This window comes from Melopsittacus undulatus, chromosome 6 (assembly GCF_012275295.1).
Source record: "Melopsittacus undulatus isolate bMelUnd1 chromosome 6, bMelUnd1.mat.Z, whole genome shotgun sequence".
Classification (NCBI taxonomy): domain Eukaryota; kingdom Metazoa; phylum Chordata; class Aves; order Psittaciformes; family Psittaculidae; genus Melopsittacus; species Melopsittacus undulatus.
The window spans coordinates 57885409-57907014 of NC_047532.1; the positions used below are offsets into that span (position 1 = coordinate 57885409).

Consider the following 21606-nt stretch of genomic DNA (forward strand, 5'->3'; position numbering starts at 1 on the left):
GACCTATGGCCAGACATTTGTTTTCTTCAAAGTGTTTGTCTGGGCAGTGTTGCTGAAACATAGGTGAGAGTTTAATTTCATTTCTTCCTCTGCTGCTCCTTCTTAACAGGATTTTCTGCTTCTTTGAACTTTTGAGCCCATGGTCTTGCAAAAGCCTGCAAGTGTTGTCCTGTGTTCATTTGAAAGAACAGATCTGATTGAGAGAATGAGCAATCTTCTAAAGCTGCGTTGGTTTTGGGCATGTTGGAAAGGTTGGTTCATGCAGGTGGGTGAAAGAACAAGGAAGGGGTGTTACTGGCTCTCAACTTCGTATTTCAGGACATGTGAATAAAAGCTGTGGTTGGCGTTCTCATGCACCATCACAAACACCTCTCTGCATCCCGAGGTGTTGCAGGTTCCCTCCCAGTAGCCTCTGCTCTGGGTGAGAGGGTAAGCATTCTCAGCTTGAACTAGCACCTTTGCTATCCCATGCATTTTGAGTTTAAACTGAACATTGCGATTGGCTGGCAGCAAGCTGGAGAGAGGCTCCAGTATTTCATAGTCTTCCACCCACTTGCTGTAACTCTGAGGGAAAGCTGGCCACTTCACTTCAGTGTTCAGGCAGGTGATGAGGTAGTTGAAGATGTAGTCATAATTGCCGGGATCTGACTTCTTCCTGGCATAGATTTTCAGAACAAAATTCCCTGCGTGGGGGAGATGGATCTTCAACTCAATCTGGTTCCCACGATGGATTTGCATGATGTGCCGCCTTCCCATATCCTCTGTCAGGCTGCTGCTGTCGCAGTGCAGCGAGGCCAGGACGCTTATGTCTTTGCCCAGGGTGAAGGTGACAGAACACCGCCCATCGTTGGTGTGAATGATGGGGTCGGGGTGGGATGGCCTCAGGAACCCTTGCCGCTCTGTGAACCAGCTCGGTCCAACAGGCTGATGCAGGTCCTTTGGGAAGCGCATGGCCTTGTCCACAGACTTGCACTCTACCACATACTCTAACACACAGCTGTAGACATCTGAGGCTTTGGAGGACTTGGCAAAGATCTGCAGCTTGTGACTCCCTGTCTTTTGTGGGTAGAGATCCAGCTTCATGCCGTGTTTCTTCAAAGTCATTAAACCGTGTTCATCTGTTCCCTTCAGCTTAAACGTGAATAGGGTGGCAGAGCGGCAATCCACTGATACAGAGGCTTTTCCATTGACTATGAAATAGAAAAGAAACTGTGCAGGAGTTTCAGTACATGTTTCCATGTGCACCGTGTTCTGGGAGGACTAATCTGTCCCAGTAAATTGCTGCTTCTCTAATAATGAAATAAAGAGCTGCAATTGCCAGGTCATAGCTTGTCAGCTGTCTGCTTAGGCCAGTGTCCCACAAAAAGAATGAAGTGAAAAGTGGCCTTTGTTTTAGACATGTGCATTCATCCTATTTTGATATATGCTATATTTGTTATGCACTGTGGTCCTATACAGTAGTTAATATAACTGAAAGTACTGTCAGCTTGTGTCCTCGAGAAGGGCTTAATTAGATGTGATTAGTACCTATTGCTAGTCTAGTAGCTGTTCCAAGAAGCTTCAGAGAAAAGTGCAGGAACCCTCCATTATGTAGATAGGAGATAATCTACCTCCCTATGAGCCTGTTCCCAAACAGCTTGAAGACAACATGAAGTCCGAAAATGCTGCTGCCTTAAAGTTTTAACTCTATGTTCTTAGCATTCATGACTTAGATATCTAGTTGAATTCCTGCAGCTCTCTTGAAAATCTGGGGAAGGGCTCTTAAATGTGGGCCCTGTAGTTCTATGGTGTTACCTGAATAGTTTTATGTGAAAAGGGCTGCTGTGGACTTACTCAGGATGCCGAATAGAAGTGCCTCTTTATGTGTTGTTCACTAATTGAAACTTATAGAACACTGTAAAAGGCTTTAATCTCATTTTTTTCAAGCCAGAGTTGATAGTATATAATGGCAATACTTCTAATTTTATACCACTGATGCTGGTTGATAGAGTAGTTCAGCTTCAGCTGCCGACTGAGGCTTTCTTTTAGACCCAGCAGCTACTACAGACTTTCATGGCTTGGACAACAATAACAACAGAAACCCAAACCCCCCAAAACCACAGCAAACCAAAACAAATACAACATACCCTCCTCTGCCCCAAGTGCTTTGAGTGCACTCTGCTTGCCAGAACCAAGATGGAAATGTAATGTGCTGTATGCACAACAGAGCGTGGAGGATGCGGGGCTACATAAAGGAGGATGCTCTGCAGGTTCCCTCCCAGAGTGTTGTTACCTGTTTGGATGACAGCTGTCTCCGGGTGTGCTGTCAGCAGGCCCAACATGTAAAAGTTGCTGTTGTGCAGCATGTTGTTCTCAAAGTCTTTCAGCGTCAGGGCTGGTTTAAGAAGTTGCCAGTTACTGTTGTCTGGGAAGTGATTGTTAATGAACAGAGCTGGGTGAGTCAGAAAATAAAACTCATTGTATCTGAAAGAAAGAAGAGATTAAAGGAATATGTGTTATTATAAATAGTTAATTCTTCTCCTGCGCAGTGGTGGTGGTTTCAGCAGGAGCAAGTTGGAATATTTTAGGCTGCTGAGAAACTGGGATTGGTGGGCTTAGAATTTCCTGGGCAGAGAAGGAACCTGAGCTTTGATCTTCTGTTTACAGGGCAAATGCTGAGCTTTTGGATAAAACCAGGGTGTCTGCAGTACCCCCTCCAACCACAGGCTTCTGAAGAGAGAGGGGGGCACTGCTTGTCGTTTGAGGCACCCTCTCTCAGGCAGCTGAAGGCTATGAACCAAGTGACGGCTACTATTGTATAAACTGAGGGAGTGATGCACAAAACAAGGTCACTTTAGCAGTTATGCAGTTTGTTGCTCAGGGTCACCACCTTTCTACAGGTACATGCTCCATCCCTTGTATAGTCAGCCCCATTGCCTTGCTCAGGGTTTTGGGTCTTGCTGTGAGACCTAATATTTGTTACTGCTTGGTGGGCCAAACCCATCAGCTTTCATTCTGCCTTTGTGGTAGGTTTATGTATTAACATAGAGGATGGTTCTTTACCTGAAGGTGAACTTGGTGAAAGAGTCATCAACAGCACCACTTCCCCAGGTGCTATCGAGTAAATGCCACCTTCCGTCAAGATAAACAGCATTCCAGGTATGGTCAGAGTCCCCTGTAAAGGTCTGTCCCATCTTATACCCATTCCCCTTAGAGTGTCCCGATAGCTTCATGCACTGGATTCCTGCAATACTAAAAGGAAACCGTAAGATGCAGCGGGAGACTTCTGTTTTAAACCTATTGGTGCACTTTTGTGGAAGGACAAAAGGGGGGCAAAGTCTACAGGACTTCAATCCTGTAGTCAAATGGACCAGCTCCATCAGCTTCTCAGGTGCCTCCTTGCAGCTGAATCCCAAGGGAGTTAAGGGTTTTATATGTCCAAGCGTGCTTGTGTTCTCTGAAAACTCCAGCTTCTGCTCCTGGTGACAGACACTGTGCTAAATGCCTAGGTTATTGTACTTGTTAATTCTTTGGAAAGCTTGCTGTTAGCTGGAACCCTGAACTTTTCTTGTTGGTGGAATCTCTGCACTTTGTACAGCTTTCCTGTAACTGCCTTCCCATACCAGCCTGTCAGCACATCCAGAGACAGGCCAGTTTTGTTTTTCCCGTCTGTGCTAGTGAATGGCTTTGTATGGGGTGGGCATGCAAGAGTTACGCAAGGTAATGATGCCAAGGTGTTGGGTAGGGGCTGTTTGTTTTCTTATAGTCTTTGCACGGGGACTTGGAAAGAGCATCCCACTGGAGGGAGGGACTTTCCTTTTCGATTTTTTGCATATTCCCTCTCTTTTTTGCCTGATGCACCATCAATTCAGCATTGTTAGAGGAGGATGACAAAGATGAAGTGTGCTTAATTGCTCTCTGCCTTGTTACTCAGTGGAATCCCTTTGAAGCTGTCCACAATTAGCCTGTGTAATTAGAAATGAAAAGTGCTCCTGTTCATGCTTGTGTTCTCTCTGTGATGGCAGGCCTGGTGTTTGACACCCGCTAAGGTATCTTAGACCTCATGGGACTGTGGATGCTGATTTAGTTTCCTTAAAGAGTGAGCTTGTGCTTGCCCAGGGTACAAATGACTGGACTCTTTTGAAAGAGATATAATGAATACCTGTGTTGAAGTGTAAATAAGACTTAAATAAGCACCGTGTAGTAAGCTACCTGCTGTTGATGGGATTTTATCAGTGATGTCTTATTTCAGCATTAATCTAAAACTGCTTTGCTTAGACGATTGTCTTTCGTGTAGGATGGTATTAACATTTTTCTTCTTCATTGAAAGGTACATTAAATGGAACAACTACCTAACGTAATAAACTGTGCATGCTTCTAGAGCAAAACTGTCTGCATAACGTGGGTTTAACTCAGAGGAAAAGTGGTATTTATGGGGAAGATAATTAGCATGGTTGTGGAAGTCGAGGTCTGATAACAGATACTGGTAGTATCTGTTATCATTGCATCAGGTAATTGGCAGTGCAGCAGTGCTTGCAGGGAGGACTGCTTTCTTCACACAGATGATGCTGGTTTAAAGGGAAGGTGTCAACTTCAGCTTCTCATAGGATTTACTAAGCTCAAACCTGGATGTCTTTGTGTTAGTTATTTGATACTCTTTAAGAGTATTAAATTCTTATATTTTTTCCAAAATTCTTTAAGAAGGAGTGTAAAAGGTAGAATCACTGCTGCAAAGGGCTGATTGAGAGCCAGCTGTGTACTCTGCAGAGAGAAGACAGCCTGCAGAGAGGAGAAACATGGCAGGAACCCACCGCTGCTGAAGATGGCCAGCAAAGAAGAGGAGGGAGAGTTCAATCCAGCTCTCATAGAGCGTGGGCTGTTTGTAGTGTGTGCAAGGCAGTGCCTGTCACAGGAGGTATTCAGAGTGAACGTGGCCAGCCTGGAAGGAATGCCATTGAGAAACCTGGTGTCGTGGGTGGTCTGTAAAGTCCCTGCCAGCCGGCAGCTGCCTGTGAGCCAAATTCTAACGTGGAGCTGGGTGGTAACTGGAGCAACTCCACTGACAAGACTGGTGAGAGCTTGGATTTACATGATGTAACTGAGACTGGGATCCTGGGATCTTCAAGGAAGATTTGATCCTATGAGTTTCCAAGGGGCCTAACAGGAGCTAAATACCAAATTCCCACTAATTTCATGGGGATTTGGCATCTAATCCTTCTAGGCTTCTCTAGACATTCCTGTTAGCTGGGATATTTGGTGGGAACATTAAGGGACAAGTTCTGCCTTTCTTTCTCCCTGTACTCCCACAGTTAACATAAGCAAAGCAACAAGAAGAATTTGTTCTAAACATCCTGTAAAAGAGCAATCCTGTACCAGTTAAAAGAGTGATCATCTCTCTGTTCTCATGTAAGTTACTTTATATGTATAAATTAACCAGGAAAAGAAAAGATTGAGAATTATCTCCAGAAATGCTTGAAGTGGCAATCTGATAGTAGCAGGCAACCTAAATACATGGACTGGAGCAACTGAGTTTAAAAACGGTTGGCAACATCTGCTTGGTGCAGCAAGGAGGTTAAAAGCTAAGTTGCTTTTCTGCCCCCAAAAGAGTAGGGAAATAATCTGGATCTTGCTATAGGTGTCATTGGAATTCAATGGCACCTTCTTCCCTTTGATTTCAGATTGATTATTTCATCCTAAAAGGCAAATCTGGCTTCTCCAGAGGGAGACAGAATGGTTTATACTTGTGTTAGGCAGGTGTACGCTGTGCCTGAAAAGAAGGAAGGCTACTGACTGTAGTAAACAGGAAAAGCAAGGGGATGTGAAACCTGGATAATTTGCAGACTAATTATGAATAAGGACATAGTGGGACTCAACTGATGTCAGCCATTGACCAGCATGAATACTGGGGGAATTCCTGGTGACTGGTAAGTTGAGTTGTTTAAGTTGCCTCAATGGGAGCTAGAAAAAAAGGGCACTTTAAAAGGCCTTTTTTCCTCAAAAACTTGGCTCTGAAAAACCTTTGCTCTTTGTCTCTTACTTTTATGCCTAGACTCAGCATCAGACTTGAGCAGTGCACAAGAAGCAGCAATGAGGAGATCCCCTTGCAAGAAGGTGTTGTCATCTTTGGTTATAATTTTGCAAGGAAAGGAGCTAAACATCTACATTTGACAAAAGTGATAGGCTTGGATGACTGGGAGGTTTCCCAAATCACGGAATGCATAATCAACGTGGAACTGCAGAATTAAGAGTAAATCAACAGAGCCTTTCAATAGGAAAAAATATCCTTGGAAAGATTTGTTAATGAATGAAACATATGCTTTTTAATGAACAGATGCAAATTTTTCCCACTTCTAAGTGCTAATAACTGTTCCATAAGATGCAGTTATAAATTCATACTTCATTACCCTATTTCTTTATGTTACTGTTTAGAAAGCATGATGCAATATCACGGGATATGTTAATGGTTGGAAGCATTCACCACTTTAGCTTCTGGCATGGTATTTTTTTTATAGATCTGTCCTTTTCGCTGTTTATTTTGTTTGTTTCATGGTGAAAATCTTCACAAATTTTGTTGGATGTTGTGGAAAACCAATTGTTACTTACACATGGCAGTTAGTAACTGGTCTTTAATTTTTCCCAAAGCTATCTTGTACATGGCAGCTGCTCTGCTGAGAAGGTGCTCCCTAGGAGAGTCACCTTGCAAGCCCATGTCCTTAGGAAAGCACACCATTGCTTCCTGGTGTTAGGAAGACCCTTCCAATCTTGTGTCCCTGAGTCATCTGGTCCAGTTTTCTTCCCTTGGACATCCCTTCTACATAAGGCTGGTCCCAAACTTGCCAAGCACCTTCATGGCCTTTGCTAGTCTAAGCTGAACTATTGCATACAGCTGTGAGAGGTGAGGAGCTGCTCCTTCCTGTGGTGCTCAAGGGTTGCCTTGCACAAGGGCCACCTCCTTCTTTTACTGGGTTGGAGAAAAGCAAGGGAGAAGGGATTTGTGCTCCATTCACATGCAAGGCACTGTGCTCCCCACTGAAGAAAGGGCTGCCTTCTCCATGAAATGGCTTTGTGATTGTAAATCCTGCTTTGTGGGGGAAACCCCACTTGTTTATACAGCTGATCCCCAGTGAAATCAACACAGTTTTGTAGGCATGAATTTTAGTCACTAAATGCCCACGTAGCTATGAAATGGAAACTGCAATATTGGCCTCCAGGGTGATGGACCTTGAGACTGACGGCAGAAAACAGTGTGGTAAGTGTGAGATGGTGCTTTGGTAGTGGAGGGGAGAGGGCATTTCCAGAAGGTTTTGGGGGAGCTCCTTTTGGGTCTGTGCCTACCACTTGCGTGGGAGCATGTTGGAGACAACACTCCTTGTTTAAGTCTTGCCATGCTTTTAACCTTCACATACAGATATCAAAGGAAAAACACAGCTTCTTCTAACTGAATTAGCTCCTTGTTTTCATCTGCCATTATGTTAATGCAACGCGAAGCTCAGCAGATGGCACAAAGTAAATTATGCTTGGGAGGGAGGGTGGAGGGAGTGGAGGAGGAGGCAAAATTGACCTTTCTGGGGCTTGCTGGTTTTCCACAGCATGGATTTGAAAGCTAAAGTTCTATATCCTGCTTAGAGTCATATCAGTCAATGCAAAGGCAGACAGAAGAGACACAGAGATGACAATGAATATTAACTCTCCCTGGCATTGAATGTTTCTGAACTTAATTTACCTGCACATGTGTTCAAAGAGCTCAGCGTATCCCTCACAAATGCTCTTCCCCATCTGAAGCACATCTATGGGCTTGCTTGACAGCTGGCTTTTGTTATGGTAGCCCACTACGTCGTATTCTGTGGGAAGGAACACAGACAAAGGTTCATCCAAAAGCCTGAGGCAATGGAATCGATGGGTAGTGGGAGCCACACTTGGACTGCTTTTCATCTCCATGAGCACGAGCAAGGAGAAATGAGCCATGGCATGAGCTGCACAAGGATGCTGTGGATGGCGGCTGGGGGGAGAGGGACAAAGTCTTATCTCTCCTCACGGTTTGTTCTAAGCCTGGGCTGGGGTTCAGCAGTTGAACTGAAATGAGAAGAGAACTGTGCTTTTTTACAGCGGGTCTCCCCAGGGGTGGCCCTTGTGCAGGGGGATCTATCATCTAAATTGCTCCCGGTAACAGCCAGAGCGCTCTGCATTAGGAGGAGTTGGACTCCTGTTACTGTCAAAGGAAGCTGCTGAACGTTTTGCACTCTTTACAAGCAATTTGTATTAAAAATACCTGGGAAGTAGGTCATCGAGAAATACCTGAAATGATTTGCTGCAAGTGAGTCATATCAGTACCTGGAAGTGCAGGAAATCTTAAGTACTTTGAATGAATACAGAAAAGTGGTGCAGCGGGGGGTTCCTTCAGGCAGAGCTTGAGGAACTGGCCTGGGAAGGCTAATTCAATACTGACCAACCTTGGCCATGTCCCTAACCTCTTAAAATATGAACATATTTTTCTGACAAAGCTCTTAGGAATGCTGCATCAGCTGATTCATCCTCCCTTTAATGCTGTGGAAGAGGAAAAGAAAGCTGGCAACATGCTGTATCTATGCTTTGATGAAATGCTGTGACTGCTTGGCTTATATCTGAAGGGCTCAGATGGCAGCTGCCTATGGGTCAGTCTGTGGGGGCTGTAGGAAAGGGCTGGCTTTCTCCATTGGGGTTCTTCACTGGGCCACCAGCAAAGCTGCAGGGCACTCTGGGGGATATGGGGGGGACATCTGGCTGTGTGTGGCTCTGTATTCATGCTAGAAATGGTTGCTAATATTTCTTTTAGTGCTGCTGCTGTATAGAGGTAGCAGTCCATTAGAGGCAGGGAGTTGAATTGGATGGGAATTGATATCCACAGAGCAGTGCTCTCACTTAAAATCCAACCAAGATAAGAGTTTATACAATCAATGCTCTTCTAGGATAGACACACTGAGGTTTTGCTCACCGATTTACATCCCTAGCGCTGTGCTTATTTCCCATACATGTAAATGGGGGTCAGTCTCTGCAGGGATGAAGGAGAACTGGGGCTGAGATGGTGTCAGAAATCCTGTGAGGATTTTTGCAGCCTACCTATCGGGGATCAGACACCTCCCATGCATGTGTGTCAGGTAAACAGACCAGCTCAAAGCAGACTGTCTGTCCCAGGCAATAGCCAGCCCAGGCAGTGGCAGACAGAAATGAGTTAATAAAGGTTGAATGGTCAGTGGTGCTGGGATGAGCCAAATGCTGGGTTTTAGGAAATCAGCAGTGAAACCAGCAGCCTGCGTAGTGCAGGGGAAGATGAAAGCTGCTCGGGATTGACCTGACTATGCTAACCATGCAGCTGCTGGCAAAACTCTGCTGATGCCAGTGGGCGTGAGATTAGGCCAGTGCTTCCCAAATTGCTCCACTGCTCTCTGTCAGGTGGCAGCTTCAGCCAGGGAACTGTGCCTCACCAAAAGCCCATCAGGATGCTGAAGAGGTGAGGAATAGCTGTGGTCCCCGGGAGTTAAGGGGAAACAAACATTTTTGTGTATGTATATCACTGGGTGATTGCAGTTGTCATCAAGGCTGAGCAGGTGTTTGTACAGGCAGGAATGGCAGTCACACAGGTGACAGCATGTTTTACCAAGGTTGGCCTCTCCAGTGTGCTGCACTGACATGGGTGATGGACGTGTCAAACAGGATGAATGCAGTTAGGTACCAGCTAGAAACTGCACCACAGCATGTATCCACAAAATACAGGGGCAAAGCTGCAGCAGGACAGCCAAGAGACTGTCATAGAATCATGGAATGGTTTGGGTTGGAAAGGACCTTAAAGCTCATGTAGTTCATAGGGACTTTTATGGTTACACCTGTGAATGAGTTGGGTAGGAGTTACAGATTCATCATACAGAATGAAATCATTTACACACAAAGCCTTGTAGGGCCTAGGAGAGAGACTATGGAAACAGAGACGTGAGATATCTCTGGATATCATCAGGTGAGACAACCTCTGAATACATTTCTGGATAAATACATACAGAAAACCTTCCTCCCTCCCACCCACCCCGTGAAGCTAACCCACGGGATGTATAGTAAACCACAATGGCAGTGTAATAGGGCTGATAGAAACAGCCTTATCTTCTCAACTGAAGATCAAAACTTACCTATGTGATGGCATATCCACATCCATATGGCTCGGACTTTTTCCAGATCAGTCCGGGCTTGTTTAAGCAGGGCTTTAACCAGTTCTTCAACGCTGTTCTTGACGTTTACCTGTTTGTGAGGAGGAATCATTGCAAGATGGTGGTGAAGAAATGGCTATGATACAACTCCCTTCCTCCCCACTCCCTTGTTCTTTTAAAGCTAGTGAGACCCCTCCTGCTGGGAGACTGCTCTACCTCGAGCTTCCTTAAAATAGAAATGCAAAGGTGTAGTTCCATGTCTGAGGAAGTATTTTTGTCATAGTTTCCCTTTGAGAGTGGGATCTGTGTTGCTGATCTTTCCAAGGAAATGGTTTGGGAGATTCTGAGGCACTTGTCCCAGTAGCTCAGGCTAAGCTGGTGTCAGTGCTGATAGCTGGGTTTCAAGGATCATCCCCAGAGGGGAGCTGAGGGGGAAGACAGAGGCAAAAGCGAGACTTACTTTTAATACGTAGGCATCCAGCTTCTCAAATTGCTGCAGATCTACTGGCATGGACTTCAGAGAGGATCTGTCCCATGGATATGCTGGGAAGAAATTAGTTGTCATTGTCTTGGGAAGCGAGGGAGGGGGTATTTTTCCTGGCTGTATGCTTGAATAAGTGGATGCTGTAGAGCTCCTGCCTGACCCGTGGAGGGATCCATCAGCAGGTGCTTAGGGAGCAGAGTACATGAGGGCATTTGTGGAAGGTCCCTGCCAGCTGCATGGAAAGTAGGAGCCATCCTGTCTAGTCTGGTGTAATTTGGGCAATGCTGGAGCAGGAGGTGCCCCCCTGTCTTTGGCACTGTATGACAGCATAGAAAATCCCAGGATATTATATTTAGGAGATAAAATGCAGAAGCATCAGGGAAAATCTGCACGGTGAAAGATCTGGCAAAAATGTGACCTTCCAAAAAAAAAAACCAAACCACAAAAGAGTTGGTTTCTGCAGTAGTTTTGCTGATAGAGATGGGTATTTTGGATGGAAAATTCTGCACGAATTCAAGCACATGAGAAATGTAACACAGGAAGCAGCTGGACTGAAACTGGTGTGTCTGCTCCTCTGTCTGCATCTTTGCAGGCTCCAGGCTCCCAGTTCTACTTGGTGTGAACAAAGGGTTACTATCTTATCATAGAATCACAAAATGGTTTGGGTTGGAAGGTACCTTAAAGCTCATCTAATTCCACCCCCTGCCACGGGCAGGGACACCTTCCATTAGAGCAGCCTGTCCAACCTGGCCTTGGCTTGCCCTAACTGATCAGATAGCACTGTTCTCTCTCATCAGTGAGCCACCTGAGCGATGCAGCTGCAGCTCAGTGCATGGATGCCTCTCCTGGACCACTGTCTGCTCAGCCCTACCTTTTCTTCTGAGCTGGTAAGAAGAGATTTGGGCTCTACGGAAATCTCTCCCCATCATGTGCTGTCAAAGGACTAAAGAGATTCTCCTAGGTATCTTGGTAGGGTTGTTGTTCCTCTGGAAAAAAGGCTTTAAAAGAGATCATAAAGTGAAAATGCTGTTGTGTGACCCTGAGTGCTGAGAAAGGTGAATGAATGGTGCCATAGAGCTGCTATTTGCTGAGTGACAAGAAGGGAATTTCCTTGGCCTGTACACAGGGGCAGAGAGGCTTTGGCTGGTTGTTTATGACCCTTGATAAGCAAACAGGACTCCCCTTTGCTTCCTTCCTCAGTGAGTACTAGTGGAAGCAAGGTGCACGAGAGGCTCCGAGAGCACCCTATCCTAGCTGAAAAGCCAGCAGCACTTCCAAGATCTGTACTCACTACCCACTTCTTCCCCATCACCCCAAAACAGGGCTCTGTCCTGCTGGGCAGGTGGCAGAAGGTCTGTTCCTGATTTGTAAAGGTGTTTTGTTAACGTAAGCCCTGCTCTTCTGATACACCCCAAGCTCTACCCATCCACTGGCCCAATGAACAGAGGGTTGGGACATTGAACACTAATCATGGCAATATAAAGGAAATCCCTTGCCAGTGTGCTTCTGTCTAGGCTTGAGGCATGGCAAGCCATGTTCCTAGGAGTGATGGGTTCCCTATCTAGGGCTGCCCTGTGTTGTGCTCATTGTGCCAGTGGTGTGGGGACAGCCGAGTGTTACCGTGCAGGTCCTTTTTTCCTGGCGGCCGCGGGGCTTCAGTCCTTTGGAAACCTGGCACAGCGGAGAAAGGAATGGGAGATGAGCAGTTATTGGCAGGTGGGAAAAGACAAACCGAAATAAGTGATTCTGGGGAGCAGGACTGGGTGGGAAAAGCTGAAATCGAGGCTTTTGTTTACATGGTTCTCCTGCATTCAGGTATGGATGTCAACACCCTGCAGAGGGCATGTGTGGAGGGGAGTGGGATGAAGCCAGCTGCCTGGACTGCAGTGGGCTGTGTCTCCTCCCTGCAGTCCTGTGACATTCCCCAGCAGTCAGGCATCTCCTGTTCTAGCCAGAGGGCTGGGGACACCAAACCCCTGCCCACCAGGCAGCCAACCCCCCCCAGGCATGGAAGAAGGGAGCGCTGAGAGCTGTCAGATGATCACCCTGAAGAGAGCTCTGTGGCAACTGCAGGATTGCTGAGGGATGCTGTGGGCCCCAGACTGTCACCACCTTCATTGTCACAGGGCTGGAGGAGGAGAAGAACGCCCCTGCCCTAGGAGAAGAAGGATTTTGTTCCTCAAACCCCACGGTCCAGCAGCATCTGCCCTGCAGGGAGAGTGGGTACAGGGGTTTGCACCCTCTAAAGAGCCTCAAGCCCCGTGGGGAGAAGGGACCCTGTCTTCTCCTGGGTGAGATATGTGCTGTGGTAGAGCAGAGCCTCACCTTTGATGTCCTGACCTTTCAGTCTGGGCAGCCTCCGGGGACCTGCAACACCCCACCATGGTTAGTGCAATCACCCCAACACCCTCCCTGGGTGCTGCATCTCCTTAAGCTCCCGTGTTTCTTGCCTTCCCTACTTGTGCAAAGGGAAGGACATGGCCCCTTTGCCCTCCAACCCTTGGCTTGCTTTGCTAGGGTGGAAAACCCAGGCTGTACCTTTTCCAAAGGAGAGTTTCTTGAAGAGCTGTGGGGTGGTGTCCTTGGCATGAATCTCCACTGTCATTTGGGTTCCTGCAAGAAATGATTACAGACTCCCTAAGAAAGGCAAAACTAACCCAGGTGTGAAGGTCAGGGGAAGAATTCCCTGCCAAGGCATCACAGGACCTGATTCTTAAGTTGGTGATTGTGAGGGTATCAAAGCACTTGGGTTTCCAGGCAAAACAAAGCACCCATAAGATAAACTGTACAGTCAGAGTGAGCCTGTGGTCGCCTCTGGTGTAATTTGTAGTTCTCAAAAAACACAAGACAGCCCATAAGAGCCTCACAGGTGATAAAGGGGATCATAAATGAAGCAGAGGTCCTCAGTGAGGACTATGTGGTAACTTAAAAACCCCACATTTATCACCATATTAAATAGCTATTGATGGAGATACGGTGATCAGACACTTAGTTTCTTTCATTGATTTTTCTTGGAATCAAACAAAAAATGGCTCAGAGCTATGAAAATGGTTTGACTTGTGATATTAAAACGCTTTGCAAGGGCCATTTCCTGTCAGAGGCAGAGTCCAGATCCAGGCTGGAGCTTGCACTCTGCATGCCATGATGCTATAGAGCAACCCCACTGGAAAGCTGGAGGTCTTGTGTTTAAAGTTTCACAGAAGGAAGTACAAGGGAAAAGGTTTGGGATTGTCTCGTAGGAATTATCTGAATTTATTGAAAGAGACTACAGTTTTATGGGCAAGTGTTTCAGAAGGCTTTGCAACTACTGAGGATCCCTGGGGAACTCAGTCCACTCGTGGGCTCCCTGTTTCGGATCAGACGGAGGATGCTTTGGAGACCGAAGGTCAAGATGTTAATGCGCCTTGGGGCTGCCATCCAACAATATGTGTTACCTCCTCCACTGTTACCAAAGGTCTCATGACATTTGTGGTTTTCCTTGAAAGCCAGCTCTTGGAACCAGCTAATTAGGGGGGAATCTGCACTTTCAGCGCAAAGATTTTCCATGGCATTCAACTTCTTCTGAAGTTAAGCATCTCCTGTGATTATGCAAGAAGGTTCCATATCCTTTAAGCCCCCAAAACAGAAGGCCACAAACCTGTAAAAAAAACCCTTTTAAATTCTAGAGCTTGACTCTAATTCTGTGATGACTGCAGGTATCGGGATGGCAAGACTAGAGCTGGCTGCTGTATTTTGTCAACTAATGTGAAAGTAAAATGAAGTTGCTTCTCAAAGGGATGCCTTTGTACAAATGGTATCATTTCCTTAGGATTTTTATATTTTCAGGAGTCTTTTTTTTGTTTGTTTTTGGTTTCCCAAGATTATTTTTCATTTTGGGGTTTCTGGGTTTTGTTGACAACTTCCACTTCCTCCATTTCCCCCCATAAATTAAGATCCTGCATTTTCAAGAAACATATCTAATGGCAAGGAATGCCACCTCCCAGTCAGCTTAAAAGGCATTGACCAAATGACAAAAACTGTAATTCCATGGAAATTTTCCAAAAGTGCTACATCCATTGCTTTGAAAACTAATACTATGAAATGCTTACTGCAGTTGTTATGACTTATTTTACTGTTCCTAATCAAGATATCTTTCATAAAGAAACACTGGTTCTTCTCCTCATTCTCAGTGGTCCTTTGCCAGCAAGCGCCTTGGGATCCACCTGACCCAGCAGTGCCCCTGTTCTAGTGGAGGGATGACTCCTTGCAAGTCCTTATGAAAGGACGTCTGCAACCATCTCAAGCTATTCTGCCAATATTATTCCTTCCAGCCTTTGCACCCTTCCGTCAGCACTGGGATATCTGACATCAGCTGATGTATGTTCTTACCATGCTTCCTGATTTCACCTACTCCATGTCAAGGGGGTTGATAGGAACTCTAGTGCTTCAGAATCCACCTCCATGCACCCACACTGAAAGACCTGGGGATTCTCCAGAGATTTTGGAACTTTTGATTCCTCAGGCTTAAGATGACAGAATTGTCAGGATAGGGCTCTTCCCCTCTTTGGGGCTGTTCTGGAGTTGGTTTATCACAACAAAACCTTGACAGGGAACTCACTGAAGCCTTGCTCTTAAAAACTGGTGTTCTTTGGGGCACCACTTACCTTCATTGGAGTATGAAGTAAGGGCTTGTGTCTGCTTGCAGGGCTCCTTGGAGACTTGACAGCCTGGTTGCACAAAGGAAAACGTTTCAGTGCCTTGAAGACAGTGGAAGTCCATGGTGTGGAAATTGATTAAATCTGTGCCTCGATCAGCAGCCAAGTTAACTAATGACACAAGGAGCTTGACCTTATTCTCCAGCTTTGATGCCCAATTGGTCATGGTCCCAGGGTGCCTGGCCCCACTCCAGAGGGATGCTCCAGACTAGGGAAGGGCTGGAGTAGGTGCTGCTGCTCAGGGTGGGGAGTTAAGGGGTTTAGACCAGCAGGTCACTGTTTGGAGAGGTAGGTGGGAGGGAAGGGCAGGCACAAGAAGGTTTGGAGGCGATTTGTTCCCTGAGCGGGAGCACTGTAGTTGTCATTATCTCATCTTCATCCTCACCTCTCCCCTCTGTGCTCTGGGAGCCCCTGACCATCTCAGCCATGCCAGCTAGTGCTGGGGTCCTTGGAGCAGAGGGAAGTGTGGGGATCTATGCAGCTGCAGACAGCACAAGTCTGCTTCCCTGGGCTGCACTGACACACCAGGGCAGGCAGCAGATACCAGGGCTGGATGCTCCAGCCTTGACAGTGGACACTGGCCAAGATGATCCCTTGCTCTCTTCTCAAAGTGTCGTGGGATCACTGTCCTGCCAGCCACCAGAGACCAGAGCAAGGAGACCATGGCTCGTCCTGAAGGCCAGATACCATCCGTACCTTGTGGCTGGTACAAGGACGGGTTCTGTGGCACAATGCAGGGCTGCAGCCTGTTTGCCTCAGTGGGGCTGGGACGAGGCTTATGTCATCCAGTTTGTAAATACTGCAGCAGCACCAGCTGCTCTGTGGTATCAGAGGCTTCATCAAGATGCTAAGACAGCTGATTAAAGGGGAATTTATTAACCCCTGTGGTGCTAGAGGAGCAAAAGCTCTGCCTGCTCCTCCAGCATAGGAATTCCTTAGTAATCCTTGCAGGGATTTAAATTGTGCCTAAAGTAGAGCTGTAAGGGCAGGTTTTCCATGTGCATACTAAATACTCTTGACATTAGTTCAGGGTGGCAAAAGATTGATATCATTCTCTCATAATGGAGGCTTTAACTTGTTCTCTGCAGCTCTGGTTTCAGACTCTCTTGAGTGTGACAGAGGAGCACAGAGTGCTGAATATTTATCTGCTTCCCAGAGTGGAGGCCTTTGTTACCTGGTGTCTGAGACTATCAGATTTGTAAAAAGACAAACCCAAAGGTGTATCTTGCCATGAAACATCGCTGCTCACAGTCTGAGAGAACCATCCAGCCACTGCTCATTTCAGAGGGGCTTTGATCAGGGCTCCTATTGAGCATAGTACAGGGCACAGCTGTGGCTTTTGTATGCTGCTGTTGCTTGGCCTATGGAAGCAAAGCTCCCATTCAGTATAACTAGAATCCACTGGTACTATGAGAATTACCTTTGTGTTACCCTTGCCCTCCGTCTTTCTCTGCTAGACACCCCATTAGGCTTAGGCTACCAAGAAAGCAAGTCAGATTGTCTGATACCCTTTCCTGGGAGCTGCTCTGTCCTGTTGTTGCACTGCAGTCCTGCAGCCTGGCTGTGTGCAGCCTGGGGTAGCGTCTTCAGATGTTCCTTCTGAACTGTTTCAGGGCAGATGGGTGAGGAATTGGCAGGGGAACACTCAAGACTAACAGCCACATCATTCCTGGATAGCAATCACCTTGCCTTGCACTCAGCAAGGTGAGCAGGGGAGATGGAGAAAGAGTTGGTGAATAGATCTGTTGAAAGGTTTCTTGCACACCCCAGATCCTGCTTAAGCTGTGTGAGTGCTGGGGAAGACTCTGGAAGCTCTATCTGCAACCTGAGCGATTTAGGGCACTGAATTTACCCTGTCATCAGCTGACTGTGTAAGGCAAGAGCTCCAAGCACCTGAAGTAGGACTGAGCTGCATGGCTGCTTGCACCGGGGTCTGCAGTGCCACCCATGTGCATCCTGGCCATGGGGCAGAGGAGGGGATGCTTCCCAGGGTACAAGACCTGATGCCCTCTGCTTGTCTCCATTGAAGCCCTTCAAAACTCTGGAAAGGGGTGGGCTGTTTCAAGCATGTTTATGATCTAGGTGCACAGCCGGGTGCTAAAAGCTTGCAGATGGGTTTTGTGTGCTGTGGTTAGCTTACCAGTAGAGTGAGAAGACAACGTACCGTTAAGGTCTCTCCCCTGAGGTGGCTGCGATCTGCTGTTTCCATTTCCATCATCCTCCAAACCTACAAAACATGAAGGTGAGATCGGCAGGCTGTCCTCCTGCAGAGAAGTTCTGCACTGCCTGCAGGCTGAGCACCCCCAAACCTTTCATGTAACCCATAATTCCAGCTGATTTACCAGGATTCCAGCTTCCCTGTCTTGTCTGCAGCATTTGTTGCAGCCTCTGTTGCTGGAATGGGAAATACCAGGAGAAAGAAAGTGCAATAGTCTAGGTCTAAGTTGCTTTGATAGGGTTTGCTCTTCTTTGGGTATGTGCTGGATGCTGTGTCAGATGAAACATGAACACAACCTGTGCATTTGCTTTGCCTACCGTTGTTAGCCTAGAACTGATTGTCTGAAAGCCTACGTTTTCAACAAGGTTTTAGAGCAGGAGTGCTCCTTTTTCTCTTTTTATTTCTGCTGAGAGGGTCCCCCTGCAGTTGCAGAGCACAGCCTTAGCTTTTTGGAACATCCCCTGGAGGGACAGGGACACTGTCTCAAACTGTAGCTATAAATGGATCAGGGCAGTCATCCCTGGAGACAAAGCCTGGACATGCTTCCAACAAAACAGCTTTGCCCCTGTACTCCGGTACAGTAGGCACTGCTCTGGGGTGAAACTGTGGAGCTCTCACCCTGTTCCCTTTGCACAGCCACAGGGGCTGCAGAGGCACCTCAGGGCATGGCAAAGCAAGGTGCAAACATGGTCCTTGGATTAGTATCTGTGTGTATGTCACCTCCTGCACCGTGGGCTGCATGCACAGAGTGCAATAAGCAGTGTTACACAAGCAAGGACTGTCCTGCATCAGAAGCAGGGAAGGCACACTGGGTTTCTATGGACAGAGCCTGAAGTCTAGGGCTTTGCTGTATGTCTGCAAAGGAAAAGAGAAGAAGGGTGGTGGGACTGGGGGGAAGTCCAATGCATGCTCCAAAGCTGCTGCTTCACTTCACTGTCTGCGACACACAATGCCCTCCCCTCGCTGGCAACAAATGGAGGTTACCTGTGCTTCGTTCGCTGTCTGTCCGCCTCCCCTTCTGCCCTTTCTGCTTGCTCGCTGCCTCCTCAGGATGGACGATAAGCAGCAAATTGATGGTTACCGCGCTTGGATCTGTCTTAAAGTCCATGGTACCCATCAGAGCACGGCCAGGGTGCCGGTCCTGCTGCCGAGCTGCCGCTGCTGAGAGCTGCCCTGTTTATTTTCCACCCTTCAGGAAAGGCGAGCAGGCTCCCCCGCGAGCCGCAGCACCGGCGGGCTGGCCCTGCCAACTGCACCATGAGAGCCCTGCCAAAGCCAACTCTAATGAAGAGGTTACTGGTCACCTTTGAAAGGAAATCACGGGAGGGATCCGTTTCCTAAAGCAGAGGAAAGAGCTGAGTTTCGGTGTGGGGGGGGTTGTGTGTGTGTCTGGTTTCAGAGTCTGCCCCCAGCTTCCCCTCCCTTCTCGATGCCCTTTTTGGCTTTAAGCACTTGTCTACACTCAAATCCCCCATCAGCACTGTTGGCTGGGGGGATTTGCTTCCCAGCTCTGGCAGAAATCCTTAAAAGGCTTTCTCTTTTGATCCTCTGCCCCGGCTGACACTGGAGGGATGCTTAGGAGTGTAAATAATAACAATAACTGCTGCAGGATGAGGGCAGCAGCTGCGGTGGGGGCAAAGGGGCTAGAAACGGGGCACAACCAGCCACGTGTGATGGGGAGGATCAGCCTTCACAGGGCTGCTGGGCTCACACAGTGTCAGCAGCAATGCGTGTTGCAGGGTGCAATCCGTGCAGTGTCTCGGAGAAGCCAGCACCCCAGGCTCTCTCTGCTCCCATCAGCCTGGCTTTGTGGGGTAGCTCAGGAAGGAAGCCAGGCAGATCCCTGGCTTTCTATATACTCTCCCAGCTAGGGAAATGGGGTACAAGAAGGGCTGCAGTGTGGGTTTGCAGCGGGGCTCAGCTGGTCCCTGCAGCTCGCAGAAGGGGCTGGCAGGGACACACGTTCTAATTTTACTGCTGGCTGCCGGCCCGGCTTGGCCGGTGGTCCTCAGGGAGCAACAGCACCTGCGGGCTGAAGGGCTCTCGGCAGTGTTGGGAAGGGCTCTGGGGGCACAGGAGGCTCTGCTGGCAGAAGAGGGGATTTGGGTGCTTGGCACGGGCAAGGTGCCTTCATGCGGGTGTCATGAGTGCTTTTGGGGCTGGGGTGGGAGAGCAATGGGTTCTTCTCCCCAGCCCACAGCCAGAGTTGTTGTCCTGGGTCCGTGTGCAGGAGCTGGTACTACTACTTGGTGTTAGGTTACTTATGTTCGGAGACATGGTTTTTCCCAGTGGATCTCTATATAAATCCTGTTCCCTCCCCATCTCTTGGCCGTTTTCTGTTCCTGAGCCCCTTCCAAAGCACGGACAGCCAGTCTGGCCCCGTGCTTGCCTGCAAATCCAGCCCTAAACAGCTCCTCGGTGTATCCAGAAATAGCTTATGTGGCTGTGGCGAGCCTTCTTCCATTCACCCTTGCTGGTGCACCTTTACACGGCCTTGCACACACTGTGATGCCCTGGATGGTGCCTGCAGCATCCCTGCCAAAAGGGAATTGTCAGGGATTGGGCATTGCATGTAACCCCAGTAATGCAGCAGGAGTCCTGTGCTGGGGGTGGATAATGTTGGGGTTTAGGTAGTGATTTTGCTCTGTAGTTCATGTATTGGAGTTGCTTTAGGTTCATTAGGGGTGCCTGATTCAGCTCTGGCTATAAGGAGCTAGCTGGAGGTGGTTAAACCTGAAGAGGAGGAGGAGGGACAGGTGTACCCTGAGGCACGCTGGGCTCTGCCAGACAGACTTTCCAAGCCATCTGGGGCTTGCCCATCTCCAGTTCAGGTCCCAGGATTTATGGCCGGAGTGACTTTTTAATCACAGTTTCTCCATCTGCCTGCTGGCCTTTAGCACCCCTTCTCACCTGCCACCAGCCCCATCCTGTGTGCCCAGCGAGGAGCACCCTTTCCTCCCCATTGCCCCAGCCACTTGCTCGAGGTGCAGCCATTCTTCCTGCAGGTCCCTTCTACCTCATCTTCCCAAGTGGGACACTGATCTCCTAAATTACTCATTGGCATGGCTCAATCCTGATTCTGGTGTTGCACAGGTCCCGTATCAAGCTCTGCTCCAGCAAATGCATCTTCTCACCATCCCACTTCACTCTGCTACTGCCTGCTATCCGCAGTGATTTCCCTGTGTGTCCTGGCCTTGCTCCTCTGGCAAAGCAGCTTGTTGCTCCTCCAGGTCTGCTCTTAACCTCAGTCCTCTCCAGCTCCACCAAGGTGGTAGCTCAGTGACAAGAAAGAATGAAACTGTGGCTGGGGCCATTCTCAGTGTGACACAAGTCACACTGAGAACACGAGCTGAACTCAGTGCAGACATCCAAGTACATGTGGTGGCACCAGCTGATGTTAAGCTGATGCATTTTTACCCTGGCAGCTCTGAGCTGGAGCCTCCACAGCTGAGCACGTGGTGGTTGCTGCTTTGGTTGCTGCTGGTGTTTTCCTTCCTACCAGGATTTAAAAAAATACTAGAGCCTTGTTTTCTTTCTCCTAATGGTGAACTGGCTGTTCCTGGCCCAGCTGCCCGAGCACCATGCCGTTGTCTTTCCTCTGATAGCCTCATTGCTTTAAATTCAGCCAAAATGTGCTTCCAGCACAATGAATGCATCTGCAGGAAGCTTCTGCTTTCTAGAAATGATACCAGGAAGAAGGTGGCTGGTTTTGGAGGCTCTTTTGCATTTTCTGTTCTTGTATTCTATTTTTTTTCCGAACAAAAGTGTACCTTGAGAGGGGAAAGGGAAGGTTTCTGATTGTGCTTTTATGACAGTGACATGAGCATGAAGGCAAAGGCTTTGCTTGAGGTGGGTGCTGCCACCTCCCCCTTGCAGCAGCAAGCTCTCCTTGTTTGAGAGTTTTATATGTCCATGTGGTTTCTCATGCATAGAAAGCCTGTCACTGGCCTGAGATAAGGTCACAACCAGCAGCATCTGTCTATGTTTAAGGATATTTTTGAACCTTATAAACCCACCATAATTTACATTTTGAGGAGGGAAAGGATAAAGCCTTTTGTT

The 21606-nt window shown here is 47.8% G+C and overlaps 1 protein-coding gene across 2 annotated transcripts; it reads right to left on the bottom strand.

Annotated features, from left to right (window-relative positions):
- Positions 1-233: 233 nt before the first annotated feature.
- KY (kyphoscoliosis peptidase) lies at positions 234-18664 on the bottom strand. Of its 2 annotated transcripts, none has more exons than XM_034064156.1 (12): positions 18532-18664; positions 17494-17556; positions 15279-15332; positions 13174-13248; positions 12961-13002; positions 12256-12306; positions 10612-10694; positions 10134-10242; positions 7703-7820; positions 3043-3231; positions 2273-2463; positions 234-1190 (listed from the first exon to the last, which is right to left on the bottom strand). In XM_034064156.1, the coding sequence occupies exons 1-12, from the start codon at positions 18662-18664 to the stop codon at positions 292-294; spliced, it is 2007 nt and encodes a 668-aa protein (XP_033920047.1). In that variant the 3' UTR covers positions 234-291. The 2 variants fall into 2 exon arrangements, with proteins under 2 accessions (XP_033920047.1, XP_005143128.1); XM_005143071.3 differs by having other exon boundaries at positions 15279-15341.
- Between the last annotated feature and the right edge of the window lie 2942 nt (positions 18665-21606).